This window comes from Oratosquilla oratoria, chromosome 41 (genome assembly GCF_046742065.1).
Source record: "Oratosquilla oratoria isolate Oo_2021 chromosome 41, ASM4674206v1, whole genome shotgun sequence".
Classification (NCBI taxonomy): Eukaryota; Metazoa; Arthropoda; class Malacostraca; order Stomatopoda; family Squillidae; genus Oratosquilla; species Oratosquilla oratoria.
In genome coordinates, this window is record NC_134817.1 from 23,572,025 (window position 1) to 23,591,525 (window position 19,501).

Sequence of the window (19,501 nt, forward strand, 5' to 3'; positions counted from 1 at the left end):
AAGCAATTCTAATTATTTTGTGGCTACGCAATTGCAACCTCAAGTTGAACATACACGTAACCGTGTGGCTACCTAAGGTGACTGAACAGAATATGATAATGACGCCATAACTAACCGATGACGTCACAACTGTGACGTCATAACGCATCGATGGCTCCTCAATGCTCGTGAGACTGCGCACCCTATTGGGTATTCGGGAAAACAACCCTGGTAACACCTAAGGCAATACCCAGGTAACCAACAGATGTACTTAAAGGTGGTATCCGAGAGATGAAATCCTGAGATGAAGACCATTCAGACTTCTTGTTTCTACGGGACAGACAGTAGGTAAATGATATGGTGAGTTGTTTATAACTTATTTGCTTGTTTGTTCGATGTTGTATAAGCTTGACCATTGCCAGTGCTGAATCTATTCCTCGATTTTGTCTTTAGAGGAATGACATGGAACTAATAGTCTGTACCTCTGTTTTTCATTTTCTACCCATTAGACATTTGTATGTATATATATTCTCTCTCTCTCTCTCTCTCTCTCATATATTCACTAGATAATCCTTGAAAGTATTCATTAATCATTCCCCAGCCACTTGATCCTTTTATCCTTACATGAAGAACCTGGATGCCCATTCCCACACTCCCCCAATTTTCCATTTTATTTCGTGTGTTTATGACCTGACACTTCGCTCATTCCTCCTGCAGGAGATTTGGTTGGTTGTGTTCTTCGGGGTCGAGTACGCGGTGAGGCTCTGGGCTGCTGGATGCCGCTCCAAATACATGGGCTTCTTAGGCCGCATAAGGTTCATCAGGAAACCCATATGCATCATCGGTGAGTATTGTGGTCGCAGGAGGAGGAGGAGGACGGAGGAGGAGGAGGAGGAGAAGGAGAAGGAGGAAGAAGAGGAATATTGTCAGTAGAAGGAGGTGTAGAAGAAAAAAGAGGAACAGCATCAATAGGAGGAGGGGGAGAAGGAGGAGGAAGAGGTGGTGTGGGAAGGAGGAAGAATAGGAATATCATCAGTACAAGGAAGATGTGTAGAAGAAAGAAGAGGAAGGGTATCAATAGGAGAAGGGGGAGTAGTAGTAACAGGAGAAGAAGGCGAAGGAGTAACAGGAAGAAGAAAATGAGGAATAGGAGGAGGAGGAGGAGGAGGTGGAAGAGGAAGAGAAAGACAAAGGGATTTGTTTATATTAAGAGAGAGAAACAAAAACGAAGATCCCATATGTAGTGTGGCATTGATGATTGTTCTGTCCGAAGGCAACTGAAGAAGGAAAAGGAGGAGGAGAGGAAATGGAAAATGGAAAATATTGGTGAGTTTTAGGACAGTGTATCGGTTTAACACTTAACCAGGTACAACAAGCCAAACTTTTCCAAGCTTCGGTGCAAAAAACTCCCGTTCGGAGAGCGAGACAACTAAACCTGGGCAGAAAACTTTCTTGATTTTTATTTGCGTTTTCCTCCGTAGTCTTCCAATTGATTTCGGCCTCAGCGGCGGCACCACGATCCCACTTTCCGTTCTTCGGAAAGGATCGAACCATCGCTACGTAAGGGACTTCCCTCGGCTGAAGAGAATCGCCAGAACAAATGTATCTCAGGTCAATAACGGCTTGTGCGCTCTATTTTGGGTCCGTCTAATCGTTTTTTTTTTTTTTTTTTTTTATAGAGAGAGAGAGAGAGAGAGAGAGAGAGAGAGAGAGAGAGAGAGAGAGAGAGAGAGAGAGAACCACTTCATAGTCAGAGGGTACACAATGGAGAAAAATGTCTACGCAAATGTACACGGATATTAATTAAATGAAGAAGTAGTACATTTATACGACATAGAAGCTTTTATCTACATGACCAAACACATATGTTTCAGTGAGAGAAAGTAAAGATTGGAAAAGAGATGATGTTTCAGAGAGAAGAAATCTGAGGATAGGACGCGAATTTTACCAAAATAGAGATGGAGCATTGAATATGTGTGTGTGTGTGTGTGTGTGTGTGTTTGTTTGTGTGTGTGTGTGTGTGTGTGTGCGCGCGCGTGTGTGTGTGCATGTGTGTGTATGTGTGTCTGTGTGTGTGTGTGTGTGTGTGTGTGTGCGTGTGTGTGTACGCGCACGTATGCGTGTTCGTGTGTATGCGTACGCGCAAAACATAGTTGCATGAGATTAATTTCAAAGGATCCTCGAGAAGAACCCTGTAACCTATAAAAGCTAAGGTGGCTACCGATTAAAGGAATAGGTTCTCAAGATCGAGGCCAGAAGACATAAGTAGTAAGAAAAGTCGACGCAGACAGACGAGTCTTAATAGATTTCCCGCAGACATATGGGGATTTCTCTTAGATGAATAAAAATCATCTGCCGTCAGCAAAAAATATGTAAATGTTATTAATAATCCTCACTCCATCACTATGAGATTCTGTCGTCAGCTGATTCAATTGTCTATGTATCTCGTAACAAGATCTATAGAATGTCATCGTAGTGGAAGTAAGAATAAGAGCTTTGCTCGTTACGGCAACCCAAAGACAGACTATAACCAATACGAAAGCTCACTTTATTCTGGGTGGCAAAATTTAGACACAACGAAAGTCAAGGCACAAGTATATTTAGGTACACAAAAGAACACTAGCACAAAAAAAAATGCGTGCGGCAGTAGCCAAGGCTGCTTGAATACTGACGCCACGCTCACATTTTTGGCGCCAAACCATGGCGCGCACCGCATCTGCTAAATCTTACAATAACACAATCATTGCACTATACACGACAAACATACATCACAATACAAGTTAATAAATATATTTATATACACTGTGCCAACACAACTTGACAGACTCTTTCCTTCTCCTGTTTTCCACTGATCAAGTGAAGGTCTTCGGTCACCCACTGATGACCTCTCATGGTTCATTAATCAACTCGAAGACAAACCGACATACACACTTCCCACCTTTGCTCTTTCCATCTTCAACTCTGTGTTGGCGTTGATATTTTCAGAGAAGTCGTGGTTACTAATTCAGGATGGATAATGCAAGGACAAGACTCGTCTGTAGGAGGAAGGTGGGGTGCCACCTCCTGCGGGAAAAGGGTTGGTCAAAATCTAAAAATGTCTTAAGACCTCTGAGAGACAGATTCTTTCGTTATTTGAAGCAGTGGTGTCTCCCACTCGGAGAAGCCATAATCCTCAAAAATTCACTCTGATTATGACGCTGACGTAGAAGAAATGTTTAGTAATGATAATATAAATAAGAAGTATAAATTACCAATAATGGTAAAGACGAATATATAATCAATGAAACAATACCAAAAATCCCACAAATACACTGTTGTAGACACTTAAGGGAAAACCGAAGTAGAAAACCTCCTGGACAACTCAAAAGAAGATAAATCAACCAAGAAGAATAGTTTGGTCTCTGAAATGTTTGTTGATTGAGCTATTTGGGTTATTGGCACATAATTAGATAGGAAAATCATGGCCATCATTATCGAAGAATTAAAGGATTTTCACTTTAAACCTTGGTCAATAGGATATCAATAAAAACAAAACTTTGTTTCCAGGAAAAGCAGAAACTACAAAAAAGAATATGGAAATCAGATCTGTGTAGAAGGATATTTAAAGACCAAGAATAAAGTGTGTGGAAGGGGTGAAGGTGGGACTGGATGCAAGAGGAATGTCTGTCGAGCAAGGAAGAGAGAGTGCAAACGTTTGAATGAACAAATGAAGACTGTGAATGATAGGGGCTCAAAGGATGTACTTCAAAACTGTTAAAAAAAATGAATGAGGAGGTTGATGCCATCCAATAAAGTTGTGGATGAAAACAAGTTCCGGATGCCTTTGCCCCGAACAGTGTTGCCGAGACAAGGATGACTCTTCATCCACGTGGCGCTAAGATGAATAAGGGTCAAGATGAATAAAGATGCAATGAATTAATTTTTTTGGTTGTGAGTGAATGTGGATCATCTGTTCAGTGTCGTTTGTGCCGACTAGCAACCTAGACTGTACCAATGTGTGACGTATATTTTAAAAACATTTGCAACCTCCAAATTATCAGTTTGAAATACGTTAAAAGACTCTTCGACCTCTTTAAGCCCCTTGTAGCGTTCATGATCTCTACACTATTTTTTTAGTCAACGTCAGACAATTTTATTCAGCTTGTGGCTTTGCAATGAGCCATTTGCTGTCGGATTCTATTCTGTCTGAGTCCAGACGATTTTATTCAGGTGAGGGGATGCCCCCGGTGGTGCCTCAAGCAGGGACGCGAGGTCTGAAATTCTTGTAAAGTGTCTTTGTGGATGTGTGTTTCCCTGTTTGTATGTGGCAGAAAATAAAGAAGAAACGGGAAAGGAAAAATGAAAGATAGGAAAAAAGAAAGATGAAAAATAAAAAATAAAATAAAGGAAAAAGAAAGAAAGTAGGAGAGAATAAAAAAGTAAAAAAAGGCTCTGAGAGGGGAAGAAAGAAAATAGACGTAGAAAATAAACAGTGAGTGGGATAAAAATAAAACTGGAAAGATAAAAACGGTAAGAGAAAGAGGTAAAACAAAGAGAGAATTGAGAAAGGAAGAGAGAGAGAAAGAGAGAGGGAAGGAGAGAGAAAGAGAGAGAGAGAGAGAAAGAGAGAGAGAGACAGACAGACAGACAGACAAAGAGAGACAAAAAGGATGGATTACACACTCTGGCGTTTATGAAAGTATTTTCATAACTTTCTAAAGTTGATAAAAAAAAAACTTCCTCCTCATAGGCCCAAATTATTCAAAGCAGTCTGGCTATAATAAAAAAAAAAATTGAAAATAGAAGGAATACAAAGGCCAAAGAATTGCCTCAAGGAAACATCTAATAAAAGAGTGGTAGTAATCAGCATTACGAAAAAATAGCTGAAACTTTCTTGAAATTCGGATTGCTCTTCTTACAAACCGTAAAATATTTCTCAGCGATGACCATCGCTTCTATCCTTAGAGACAATATTCCACCAAAGAAATGGTGTCACAGAGATGGTAAAGGAAGGTGTTACAACAGCAGAACGGATGAAATGTAAAAGGTAAAAGTGGTCATCTTTTATCTGAGTGGAGATCAGTTTCCAAACCTAAAATAATTTTTACTGGACTCGGGTCAGTAGAGATGTACTTAAGTCCCTATGTGTCGACTGCATAAAGCATAGGGTCAGTACGCCTCACAAAGAACGAACAGGAGAAAAAGAGAGAAATAAATGATAAGGTCACGGGTTGACCTGGGACGAGACAATGAATAAACAAAAGACTGTGTCATAATTAAAGGTGAGAAATTTGAAGTGGATGGCTTCTCATTTTAAGCCGCCGTTCATATCTTAATGCCTTCAGATAGCCTGAGAAATTGGGCATTACAGATGAGTTCCAACATAGGTCTCTGTTGTTATGATGCAAACTGAGGCGCAGGAAACGCAGGCAACGCAGGCAACGCAGTTCAGAGTAAAGGCAGGTTTCCTGTTGCTGATTTGAAGCACAGTTTTGACTTCTCTTTTAAGTAAAATGCTGGGGTAGTAAATCTAGAAGCTTTCTAAGTGAGAGCGAAGATCAGACTGTAACTCATTTCAATAACAAGAAGGCTGCCTTTGTTCTGGGCTGTGTTCCCTGTGTCGCCTGCGTCTCGGTTTGCGCTTAGGCTAGCTTTGGCACAAGACCGCTCAGGATGATGCCACGGAAATTAATAATATAGAAGGTCGGTGGCTTAAAAAAAAAAAAAAAAAAAAATCGGTACAGATGTGTTTATTAATAGTATTGATAATGCTGAGACGTTGTGACAAGTTGAATAAGGTGGGAAAAGAAGACACGGGTCTAGGTCCGAGTTTATTCCTGACCGATTTCACTCTGAAGAACGATACCGGGCAGGAATAAACGCGGAAATCAGTGTATTCTTCCTTTCCACCTTATTTCGCAATGGTAGTATTATCGACATTGGTAAGAATAGGTATGAGGTGATTGAATGGTTATGTGGATAGGCGGCAGGGACCTGATTCTCTCTGACGTCCATCTTGCAGAACCATTAGTCTCAGTTACGCATCAGTAGTCCCTGAAGATCCCCCCAGAGAAAAAGAAGGAAACGTTGAGTTGCAGTTTCTTTCGGAAAGCCCACAAATAGGAAACACAATGAAAGTTGAATAATGCCAGGTAGATATTTTTTTAGTATTGTCTAAGTGTGTGTGTATATATATGTGTGTGTATATATATATATATATATATATATGTATATATATATATATATATATATATATATATATATATAGTGTGTTGAGACATTCCTCTGAAGAAGCTACAAGCGAAACCGGTCAGGAATAAACTCGGAACGAGACACGTGACTCTGTATTTATAATATTTTTATATATATATGTGTGTGTGTGTGTGTGTGTGTGTGTGTGTGTGTGTGTGTGTGTGTGTGTGTGTGTGTGTGTGTGTGTTTATATACAAATACATTTATATATCATTGACCTTTCCCCTTTGCGAGGGGAATAGCTGGGTGAAATCATGCCTCAACTTTCCCAATAACAAAATACAGGAAGAAGCATCCCGAGTCTCCTCACTCTTCCCCCATCTTGTCGCCTGCTATGATACCCATGGGAACACAGTGGCGGAATTCTTACCCCAGCCTCCCCTCAAACACGTGTCAGAGAAGAAATGGTGTCGAAAGAGATGATGCGGAAGAGGTCTGAGATGCGAAGAAACGGTGAATAATAAAACTTGGAAAGTGGTTGTTCACTACTCCTCCATGAGTGGGGATTTATCTCCAAACAAAATCGTTGAATTAACAGTCGAGCGCAGTACCACTGCAGCAGCAAGCCGTGTGTGTGTGTATTCACTTGGTCTTTGGATCACGTGTTGGACTCTGTGATCGACAGCTATTTCCCTACGGCAGAGAGCTCAGAGCTCGTATGTCCGATCTATGGGTAATGCTATGACCTTTCACACACCACACACCGGGGCAGCAAGGTCACAACTCCTTGACTAACTCCCCGCCCACGAGAGTCAGAGTAACGACCCGAAGCGCAGCAGTACCGAAATAATTTCGGCCCTGGGCAGGATTCGAACCAGGAGCTGCGGGCCACTTTTGTGGCAGCTCAGCGTTCTACCAACTGCGCCACCGACTAGTATATGTGTGTGTGTGTGTGTGTGTGTGTGTGTGTGTGTGTGTGTGTGTGTGTGTGTGTGTGTGTGTGTGTGTGTGTGTGTGTGTGTGTGTGTGTGTGTGTGTGTGTGTGTGTGTGTCTTCAGCAGATCAGCCATTAACTGTTCAATAAGGTGGCTGGACAAGGTCACGTTTGTCGAAATTTGGTGATTCAAAACCGTATGACCTTATCTTAGTCTCAAGTGTTGAGGGTTCTTTCTACTAACTTCTAATTTCTAGTTTTTCCCTCATAGTTTGCTTGGAGGAAAAGCATAGACTGGATAAGATGAAAACATAGAAATCCGCGTTTCCCACGCGCCGAAGGAAAAAGTCAGATTTTTGAGAGGTTAAAAGCATTCGGAAGATCTGTATTTTTTATGTGTTTGCTCAAGATTGAGTGCCTGTGCTATTCCGTTCTGAGCGCTGAATATACAAAAAGAATAGTTTTGTAAACCTCCGTACGGGGCCCATATATAATCACCATATTCATTATTATTATATTCGTGTTATTATTGTTATTATCATTATGAATTTCGTCTTCGTCATCATCACCATCATCAGCATCATCATAACCATTATCATCAATCATCATCATCATAAATCATCATCATCAATCATCATCATCAATCAATCATCAATCATTAATAATCATCATTGTTATTGTTACAATATTTATCATTAATATGAGTATTATCACCATTATTTTACCACTATTATAAATATTACTTTTATGACTGTTATTGTTATTTCTTCATTACTATATTTAATTTCATGATTACTCCTACCAACACTTATTACGATAACTCCCACTGCCCGTTTTCTTCCTGCCAGACCTCATAGTGGTGCTGGCTTCCGTGGTCGTCCTGACGGTGGGTTCGAACGGTCAAGTCTTCGCCACGTCGGCCATCCGCGGCGTGCGGTTCCTGCAGATCCTGCGGATGCTCCACGTGGATCGGCAGGGCGGCACTTGGAGGCTTCTGGGATCCGTCGTCTTCATCCACAGACAGGTGAGAGGACAAAGGGTGGAATTGTTTCCCGGAGGGGCCCTTCCCCGAAATGGGATGAATTAGGTCACTTTCCACTGTGCTTGAGACTGAGGTCGTGTTTTCTCCTGCGTTCGTCTCTTGTTCCACATATCTATACATTTTAAGTGCCATGATGATAAATATATATATATAAATATATATATATATATATATATATATATATATATATATATATATATACATATAGATATATACACATAGTAACCATGTAGTAACGCTGAAACTATCAGTTGTTTTAAAAAACTATTAGACAAATTTATAGATATGGATGACAGGTGGTGATGGATACGGAGCTGCCTAGTGTAGGCCTTATGGTCTTTTGCAGTCTCCTTTGTTCTTATGTTCTTATAATTTTTTTTTTGGGGGGGGTGAGGGGTTAGTGTCGAAGGAGCTCCGGATGGAGTAGGTTAAGCTAAGTTATCTCTGCTTAGCTTAGCTTAGCTTAGCTTAGTCTAGCTTAACCTAGCTTACGTTACATTAGTTTTCTTTATTTTATTTAGTTTGGCTTCAATTAGCTTACCGTATTTCAGATTCGATCAGGTTTACCTGTTTAGGTTAGGTTAGATTACATCGCAATGCATTATATCACATTAAATCATATTACATTACATTGCCTTACATTGCATTACATTACGTTAGGTTAGAATGTTAGATTAAGACGATTCAGTGCAGTTGTTTCGAGGTCAGGGAAAGGGACAGGTGTCGGAGAAGGGACCCGTTGGGAAACAAACTGTAGACATTATGCATTATATCACATTAAATCATATTACATTACATTGCCTTACACTGCATTACGTTAGGTTAGATTAAGACGATTCAGTGCAGTGGTTTCGAAGTCGGGGAAAGGGACAGGTGTTGGAGAAGGGACCCGTAGGGAAACAAATTGTCGACGTGAAAGGTTGGAAAAGAGCTGAAGTAAGGACGAGCGCTCCGACCAACAGCTGATGGAGTACGTGTTGGGATACACAGATGTGGATGACAGATGATGAGACTACCAGATGCTTACAGTGGCGAAGAAAATTGAAAACAGGTGCTTAGGGACAGTTGCGATGGACTTGTGGGTGCTTAGGAACAGCTGCAATGGGCTTGTGGGTGCTTAGGGATAGTTGCGATGGGCTTGTGGGTGCTTAAGGACAGTTGCGATGGGCTTGTGGGTGCTTAAGGACAGTTGCGATGGACTTGTGGGGGCATAGGGACAGCTGCGATGGGCTTGTGAGTGCTTAGGGACAGCTGCGATGGGCTTCTGGGGGCTTAGGGACAGTTGTCACGGGCTTGAGGGGGCTTAGGGACAGTTGTCACGGGCTTGAGGGGGCTTAGGAACAGTTGTCACGGGCTTGTGGTTGTTTAGGTACAGTTGCAATGGGCTTGTGGTTGCTTAGGGACAGCTGCGATGGGCTTATGGGTGTTTAGACGGGCGATTGTTTTGACATTTGTGGAAACATGTGTTTGCGAGGATCTACAGGTGTCGAGGAATGGGGAGAGGTGTTGTGCCCAAGAGGTGAGGAAGACAGGTGCCCAAAGAAACAGGTGTTGAGGAGAAAGGGGCTGAGGAACGGATAGAGAAGAAGCAGCACAGTTCGTCTTTAGGTTGCTGAAAGATTCAGCATTTCAGTCGAGTGCGCAGAAGCGGCAGAAGACTGAGAGAAGCTAGTTAGCTAGGATTAGGGCGAGAAAGAGGAGAACGGTTGTCATTGGTGGGGGATAGGTATCGACTGAGAGAATAGTAAGTGTCGTAAGTGAGAACATGAGAACGGAGGAGACTGCAGGAGACCATACAGCCTACAGTAGGCAGTTCCATGTTTCTTACCACCTTTCATGACTCTTTGTACAGCAAAGACAGCAATTACTGCAGTACGTTGTATGTGGAAGAAGAGCAAGGTGGGCCAATTACTGTGCCAGGATGAAGTTGACCAGAATACCAAAGATGGCGATGGAAGGAAGAAGAGTGAGTGATGGGTAGGCACTCACTAGGAAGACCGAGATGTCGATGGAGTGAAGGCGTGGGGAGAGTGACGCGGGACGAAATAATCCCGACTTGCAAGTCTGGAGAGAAAGAGCTGAAGACAGGCCAGTCTGGAAGGCATAGCGAGAGCGGTGACGGGGATGTAGTCTTGATAGCCAACGAAGAAGCATTAGTAGAATTAATGGTTACCTAGAGTAATGGCGCAATGAATGACGCGGTTGAGGAGAACGAAGAAGGAATGGGCCGCGAAAACCGCTGGGCGTTCTGACAACCGCGAAGATGGAAACATTGGTGACCCATTACAAGGATTCTGTCCCTTCTGAGGACAGGCGGCTTCGTGCGGCTGAATGGATGGACCCCCGTTTGAAGAGAGTTTTAGCCGTCAGCGACCCACACCAGCCCAGACTTATGCCCCACACTCACCTGCACAAAATCGCTTAAACTTAACCAGAATAAAATCTTTAAAGTACATTACAGTGTACAAGGAGTCATGGAATGGCACATTAATTATTCATTTATTTATCTGTTTATTTATTTATCTATTTGTTTATTTATTCATTTATTTATTTCTTGGGGGAGGGGACTATCTGCAATAAAATATTATATCTTACGCTGGGGAGACAGCTCCCCTCGTGTGAAGAAAATCGTCAGAACGAATACACAAATTGTCAACAACAGTGAAAAGGTCAAGGTAATATGAATTTTACATTCTGTTGGACGGTGGTATGAGACCAGTTTTAGAAGGAAAGGAGGGAGGAGGGGAGAGGAGGGAGGAGGTGAGGAGAGGAGGACTGGGGGGCGTTGAGTTTGTTTTGAGATGCTGTTGGAGCGGAAATGGTCCATAATGAGTTAGAGGTCTGGAAAGGAAATGCTTCTTGTAGAAAAATCCAGGAAAAGGAAGGAGGGCGAGGGTGGGGGTGGAAGATGGGGGGGAGTTGGGGGTGGAAAGAATAAGAAGGCGCGGGCATTGGAGACAGTGGCAGGGAGAAGAAAGAAGGAAAGAAAGGTACTTTTCACACCATTTGCTTCTTGATTCGCCTCTTGATTCTCCTTTTTCGTTGAGTTGCATTTCTTGGCTTTAGTGTGAGCCTTACTGAAGGAGTGGCTGGGATAGAGGAAGAAGGGAACTTCCCCATCCTCTACCTGGAAGAAGGTTCTTTAAATGTGTCGAATGAGCCCTGTATAAATAGTCCCTGATACTACCACAGACTCTCCACGTCGGATTTTGTTTTTCATAGGGTATGTTATCTTAGATCATGAGCTGAAGGAAGTACATATACCAACCACTGTCTACCATAGTACATATTTATCAAAAAGATAAGCCATAAAGAAGCAACTTTCCGGGTTAGGTTAAGGTGGGGTGAAGCTCTTGCTAAAATTTGGAACTGAATAACGTCTGGGCCGCTCAGAAGACGGTAAGAAGGAGAGCAGCCATCTTTAATTCATCGGATCTGCTGAAGCTATTTCCGACCCGCAGAAGCTATGCGAGGGAGGGCCCCAGAGACCCCAAAGACCGATGCAGTCTTGGGCTGAGAGGTCTTCGGGGGCGAGACGCTTTTAGAACAGGGCAGTCTTCATCCGGATTTCTTCTTCAGGAAATTTGAGAATTTTTACTAAGACGCTTGCAGTGGAACTCGAGAAGTTTGAGTAGTCTTCCAGACGTGGACGTATTAAAATGGCTACGCGCATACACGTGTTTTGTTTTATTTTATTTTTTTATTCATTACATAAATATCTTAATTTTATAATTAATGCTGTATATCCTTTACTGTCTCTTTCCATTTTTATTATACTTAATTCTGTTTATTTTGTTAATGCTATTTTCAAATCTATTCAATATATTCAATTGGCTCGGTTGTAGACCAAAATGTTCTTACCGATTTTATTCTTATACTGTGTGTGTGTGTGTGTGTGTGTGTGTGTGTGTGTGTGTGTGTGTGTGTGTGTGTGTGTGTGTGTGTGTGCGCGCGCGTCTATGATCTAACCTCTTAATGGTGAACTTTCTCTTCTCCAGGAGCTGATTACGACGTTATACATCGGGTTCTTGGGCCTGATCTTCTCGTCGTACTTCGTGTACTTGGCCGAAAAGGAAGAGGAGTCTGACGCCTTCGACAGCTACGCCGATGCCCTTTGGTGGGGCGTGGTAAGTCTGGTGTGAAACAGAAGGAGGGGGACGAAAAGGTAGAGATAGAGGAAACTAAAAGTACTCGAGTAACTATAGTCGGTAGGGGGTGTTGTGAAATCAGGTGAAAGCGAAGTGGGGTTGGTATGGCACAGGGGGGAATCCGAGGGTTGATGTTCGTGGATTAAAAAAAAAAAAAAAGAAAAAAAAATTGTCTGCCAGATGCTTCCGCAGTCTCGCGTCCACCCAAGGAGACCAAACTATGACGTCACATGAGGAACAGGACCTATGCCTTGTCTCTTCGTGTGAACTAAGGAATACTCAGTAATCAAAGGATTACAAAGGATTACAAAGGCGGAGCATACCGACAGGAGACCTTTTGATCCATATCTAGGTCGGATGCGAAAAAAATCATAATAATAAAATAATAAATAAAAACTATAATAATGTAAATAACAATAATCTATGATGGTTCTCATGTTGGGCCCAGAGATGCCCCTTTTTCGAAGAGGAGGTGGGGGGTGGGGGTTAAGGGACAGATAATTTCACAAACGAGGCCACAAACCGAAAACTAATCGTAGTTGGTGGATGTCGAGCGTTCACTGACCAAGAGGCTAAGGAACTGCTCTGAGAATCTCAACATCACAGTATGTTTGAAAACCGTTGCACATGTCTCCCACAGTCTGCAGTGTGGGAAAAAGGATAATACAATTACCACAGACCTATTTATTTCTATTCCATTTTCAGAGGGTTTACTGTGAAATGACTATAAGGGTTGCTGAAAAGAATGCCATAGTAATTGGTATCACAACTCAGTGCATAGTTGATTAATGATAAATTAAAGACAAAGATTATAAAACAACGAAAGAAAATTGGAGTTTTTGCTTGAAAAAATACTCCAAACAGTTTTGAATGTTTTTGTAATGTTTGTCTCATTTTTGACAATTCATTTCCTTTTATGCAATGTATATCATGACTTGAGGTCGTCAATACAAGTATTCTCTGTATCTGTATATTATGTATTTGAGCCTTTGTGTATCCATCCCAGCAGATCTCCTTCCCCGAAGCAAGCGGGAAATTATGAAACCTGGTTAACGCTTACAGAATTGAATGATTGATGTTCGAGGCGTCTCTGTTTGACGGGGAGCCTGTGCTGCCTCATGCACTCAGGGTTATTATCTGGTCGCCAAATCTATTTTTGTCACAGACAGCGATATAGTCTTCGCTGAAGCAGAAATTCAGAGAAAACCGTCAGGAATGTGGAAATTCAAGTAACCAACCTGTCCTGTGATGAATGCAGAATAAGCACACCATTCAATTACTGCAATTGCACGAACTTAACCTAACCTAGTATGACCTAACCTAATCTGACCTAACCTAACTTCATGTAACCTAACTTAATGTAACCTAACCTAACCTAATCTGACCCAACCTAACCTAAGCTAATATACTCCATCTTAACCTAACCTGACCTAATCTAACCTAACCTAACCTAATCTGACCCAACCTAACCGAAGCTAATCTACTCCATCTTAACCTAACCTGACCTAATCTAACCTAACCTAACACAATCTAATCTATCCTAACCTAATCTTACTTAACCTAACCAAACCTAATCTAACATAATCTACCTATAGCCTGTCCTAATATATTCTCACTCAACCCATCTTTATGCTAACCTAACCAAACCTAACCTAACTTATCCTAATCTACCTGTAGCCAGACCTAATTTAATCTCACCCACCCCATCCCTACTTAATCTAACCTAACCTAATCTAATCTAACCCAATCTAACCTAATCTAACCAAACCTAACCTAACCTAACCTAGCCGGTAAACCAGTTCATAACAGCTTACTTAACCTAGCTTAACCTAACCTAATCCAAATTTAACCTATCCTAACCTAACCTAATCTAACTTAACCTGATCCACTTTGACACACTATCAAGAAAATCAATACACGTGAAATGCGCAAACAAGCATAATGTCAAAATATGTCAATAATATGACGTCACCCAAAATGTAGTGGGAAGGGACCTAAATCACCCAAAGCTGAGGAAGGGACCTGCTGAGAAACAATTCTTACACTATGCGCCCAGGCAGACGAGGTCATCATAGGTAAGCCGGCTCGGCGTGACGTCAGTGATGACGTAATATCGTCTGAAATGACAATAGAAAACGGACAATATTCTAATGGCATCAATTAGTAAGACCTTTTCTCCTCTAAAGCTGACTGCCTCAAAGTATCTTTCGAAGTTTGTTCATCGCTTTCAATATAGTCATGATCTCGAAGGATTTTATTGTTGCAAACGTCTATCAATCCTTATGCGACTGCAAGATTCGTCTTAGAATTTATATACCAGATAGACATTATCTCTAATATTAGCATTTTACCTGGAATGTTAATCCATCATTGAGATTATTTTTCTACCACATTAACGTTTTTACTGCCACTTCACCATGTTATTTATTTTGAAATACTTCTTCCCACTTCTTAAGAACTAGACCACATTTGATTAATCCTTTTTTTACTGTGAATCTTTGTCAAATATCTCTCACTTCTGTACCATCGAGGTAATCTTTTCACTTAAGAAAAAGAAACACTTCAGTGCCTCTCCCCTCATTAGCCTGAAGAGGGTCTTTTGGGAACTAGCCTTTCGGTCCACTGCGTCGTTACTAAGAGCTTATTTCCCTTTGTCACAATAACACACAACAGTTCTTCTTCTGCCGCAGATCACGGTAACGACCATCGGCTACGGTGACGCCGTCCCGCAGACGTGGATGGGCAAGATCGTTGCATCCTGCTTCAGTGTCTTCGCCATCTCGTTCTTCGCCCTCCCCGCCGTCAGTAACAAATCTATTCTTCTTTTTCAGTTTTATATTTCCAACAATACTCGCGATGGTATTAATAATGATAGTAATTCTAATCATAATAGTTATAATAGAGATGATAAAAATAATAATCATAATAACAAAAGTAACAATAATAGTAATGATAAGGATAATTGTAATGCTAATCATAATAGTAATAATGATAATAATAAAAATAATGATGATAATAGTAATGACAAATAATAATAGTAATAATAATGATAACGATAATAATGACAAAATAACTAATAGTGATAATAATGACAATGATAAAAACAATAACAATGTTGATGATAATGACAATAACAGCAATGATAAAAACAACAACAAAACAACAGTGGAGCACACTTCAGCCGCCTCCGTTCTCCTCTTGCAGGGCATCCTGGGCTCCGGGTTCGCGCTGAAAGTGCAGCAGAAGCAACGACAGAAACACTTCAACAGGCAGATTCCAGCGGCCGCCATGCTGATCCAATGTCTGTGGCGGTGCTACGCAGCTGACCGACACTTCAACTCAACGGCGACCTGGAAGATTCACCTCAAGGATCCCAACCCGCCCAACAACTCGCAGTCCACTCCGCTCAGCAAGGTGCAAACGCCTTCTTATCTTATTGTCCATTCATTTGTCTATTCCATATTTTCTATCAGTTGATGTATCTATTTATTTTTTCATTTCACTCAGCAAGGTGCAAACGCCTTCTTATCTTATTGTCCATTCATTTGTCTATTCCATATTTTCTATCAGTTGATGTATCTATTTATTTTTTCATTTCACTCAGCAAGGTGCAAACGCCTTCTTATCTTATTCGTTATTTTCTTTTCTTTGTCCGTTCATATGTTTATTCCTTATTTTCTATCAATTGATTTATCTATATATTTTTTCATTTCTTGTTAGCTTATACATCTACTCATCTATTTATTGAATTGTTAATTCAATTTTATTTGTTTATTTTGTTTATATACATTTTTCATTTATCTACTTATCTATTAATGTTTATTGTTTTACTAATCTATTTATAGTTTTATTTGATTATTTGTTTATCTTTTATTTCTTCATTTTTATGTATACTTGTATGTTTGACTTTGCGTTTACTTATTAATTTATATAACCATTTATCCACTTTTCTTCCATCTATTTATCTATCTACCTGTCAATCTATTTATTTACTTAGATCAACGGGAGAGGATAAATGAGGGAAATGAAGACTGGCATGGCTGATGGTAATCAAAAGAATGAAGGTCAAAGAGCAGAAATTTTATATTTTCTAGTTTCCCAAACATGTAATCTGAGAGAGGGGGAAAAATGCGAAAAAAAAATTTCGTGCCAAAGTTTGAGGAAATGTACACATTTCTTTGTAGTAAGCCACAGCGGCGCATTGGACATCGATCTCGCCTCGCAAAAAACAGCGATTCCATTTTTCTTTTCTTTTTCCTTTCTTAAAAAAAAAAATAAAAAAAAAATAAAAATAAAAAAAAAATTACGCTCTCCTCCGCGGATCTCTCCTTTTGGAAGACTGTCACCAAATTAGTCTGTCCGCATTAATGAAGTTTGTGCCGCAGATCTGTGTGTTATGGTTGAATGCATGAATATTGGGTATGATTTTATACCTTTAATTGACTGTGTATATGTGTGGGGGTGAGTGGGTATATGTACGTGTGTGCGTGTTCGTGTGTGTGCGTGTAGAGGTGGGTGGGTGTATGAGCGATGGTATATGTGTGGATGAGTGAATGCGAGTGTTTACCTATTTGCAATATACGCCTTTGTGGCTCCGTCGGTCAAGTTTGGTTTTAAGTTTGATTATGCTGTGCCACGGCGGTAGTTTCTCCTTCAGACCATTCTACAAGTCAGTGCATATGTACGGAAAACTGTATATCCTGGTGTCTTACAAATATGTTTATTTATTTATTATTATTATTTTTTTTTACATGTCCTCTTTTCCGTCCGATCCGTAATAAAACGTGTGCGCGTGCGCACGTGTGTGTGTGTGTGTGTGTGTGCGTGTGCGTGTGTGTTTGTGTGCATGTTTGTGTGCGCGCGCGTGCGCATGTAGAGAGAGAGAAGGAGAGAAAGAAACCGATAGATCGAGAGAGAGAAATAGAGAGCTGGTGGCACAAGAAGTAGATGGAAGGACAAGTAGGAGTAGAGATGAGTGTGGAGAGGGGAACAGACAAAGCATCGGGATTGAAGAATAGAAGTAGATTTATGAGGGCGAATAGTATGATGGACGATGTGAAGAGAGAAGTCGGACTTTTTAAGAGGAGAGTCTTACAGAAGTTTTTTGAAAACTGCATTATGAAGGCTGAAAACCACAAGAAAAGTATTCTTTTCGAAAGCATATGAACTAGCGTGAAAAGTATTTTTAAGAAATTTAACAAAATACATTTTCGGAAGATCGGGGGAAGGGTTATTAAGGACCAGGCTTTCACGTTTATTTAGGAATACACGGTGAAGACAATGAAGCAGTGCGTGTCTTTCATAGATTTCCTTTCTGTACCAAAGAGAAGCAAAAGTTTAGAAATGATAAAATCAAAGGTCTAGAAGTCGGGAAAGCTAGATGAGAGATTCGTAAAAGGACCAAGTTTGAGAATAGGGGAAAGGTTTCTGATGAGTGTTTTTTGTGGTTTTTAGATTGAGAGAAAATTTGCTAAATCCTGTAGAGACCCTGTGCACAGGATACAAACTGTACACGCTCTTGTCTGTGAACAAAATCGGGTGATTCAGCATAGAAGATGTGTGAAAATACACTGACAATTTCAGTTGTTTTCGAGTTTAGTACTTATTCATTGCCATGTCAACTGGAAGCTGATGACTGAAATTGAATCCTCGAAGTCACGGAGACCGATTTGGGAACAAAGTTCGAGCTGTTGTAACTCCTGTTGGCGTCATCAGCTCCTTCAAATGCCACGTGCCATGTGCCACGTGTTACATAGTTCTGACACGACCTCACGATGGGTTTTCGTATAGAGATAGACAAACCCTGGACTTAAAGAAAGTGTTTTTAGTCACTGCAACCCTTTTCTGTTCGATGTCTGTCCTCTCTGATGAAAAAATAACTTAGTTTTAACCTGAGCTCTATTAAGAGAGCATATCGCTGATTTCAAGCGCTTAAGTTGTAAAATCTAGTCTAGTCTATAGACGTGATGTATTCAACTTCCTCTCGACTCGTGAGTACAAACGACTGATTGATTCCAACAACTACACGAAACTAGATAAAGATAATTATTTCGACTAATGTTAATAGTCTTCTATCATCCCCTCACTTGAAATAATGTAATGCTGTCGTAGTAGTATACTAAATTTTACACCTACTTTATTTGATAGTAGTCTTTATGATAACTATCGTAATAGGATAACTCAAAAGAGAGATAGTATTTATTTTGAATAAATTGGTGACAGCTACCGAAGCAATCTGTGATACTGGGAACATCCAGCGATTCAGTGACTTAATTTTGATTCTATTTTAATTTTTGTGTTCATTTTTTATTTCTACTTTTTCTATTTGTACTTCCATTTGTATCTTGTTTTTACTTATACGTTTATTTTTATTTTTGTTTTTATCTAATTTATCTTATTTCTTTATTATTATTTTTTTTCTGAAGTGCATGTTACATTTCCCCCCCCTTGGGAACCATCCACCTTATCGTCGTATCCCCCCAACTGTCGTATCCTCCCCCCCACCCCAGAGGATCCAAATAGTGTCGCATAAGGGGGAGTCATCACCATCCATGATGCGTCACGTAGTATGAACGAGACTTTAGTCAACACCACTCTTAGTATGTAAGCAAGAAACCCACAGTTTCGTAATGACAACATTATCAAACCATTTCATGCATTTGTAGTATTAAGACAGTTTATTTGAGCTAACGACAGACAGTTCTGATCAACTGAGGGATTGGTTGTTTTGTCTTTTGTCTCATAAAGATCTGACGTTAGGCACAGCACTAGAAAAGAAATGGTATTTTTGGAACTAGTTTAAGATATATTTGTTCACATTTCTAGATTTACACATTTCCTTGTTGTTTCATTATTCGTTTATTCATAGACCCATTCAACTTCTTGTCTGTTTATTTGCAGCCGGCCTATCTCAGGACCACTTGTTTTTTGTCGAACTGATTTTTCATTGCATTTCAAACATTTTCGGCCAGTCAAGTCAAATTACACATTTCCATTACAGAAAACTGTCCTTATTAATACCTACATTTTATATCCTTTAAAGTACTTTTAAAAATTTCCTCTAAAAGATTAAACCATTTAAATCCTTGCTTTTACTGCAACTAACCCGTACCTCGGAGTGACCGAGGCCCCAGACTAAGCATATTATTAACTCAAAAATGATTCTAAACCCCTGAATCCTAAATTGCCTTAACTTAAAGATATTCTTCTTTAAATCCATGGTCATAT

General features: G+C 40.4%; 1 protein-coding gene across 1 annotated transcript in view; it reads left to right on the forward strand.

Moving 5' to 3' along the window:
- The first annotated feature begins 603 nt into the window (after window positions 1–603).
- Window positions 604–19,501, forward strand: part of LOC143021134 (potassium voltage-gated channel subfamily KQT member 1-like) — a 38,948-nt gene continuing 20,050 nt past the window's right edge. Inside the window, exons 1-5 of the mRNA XM_076178425.1 lie at window positions 604–823; window positions 7,933–8,108; window positions 12,125–12,253; window positions 14,965–15,075; window positions 15,479–15,688. Coding sequence (XP_076034540.1) covers window positions 604–823; window positions 7,933–8,108; window positions 12,125–12,253; window positions 14,965–15,075; window positions 15,479–15,688 — 846 coding nt within the window. The remainder of the gene's footprint in view (window positions 824–7,932; window positions 8,109–12,124; window positions 12,254–14,964; window positions 15,076–15,478; window positions 15,689–19,501) is intronic.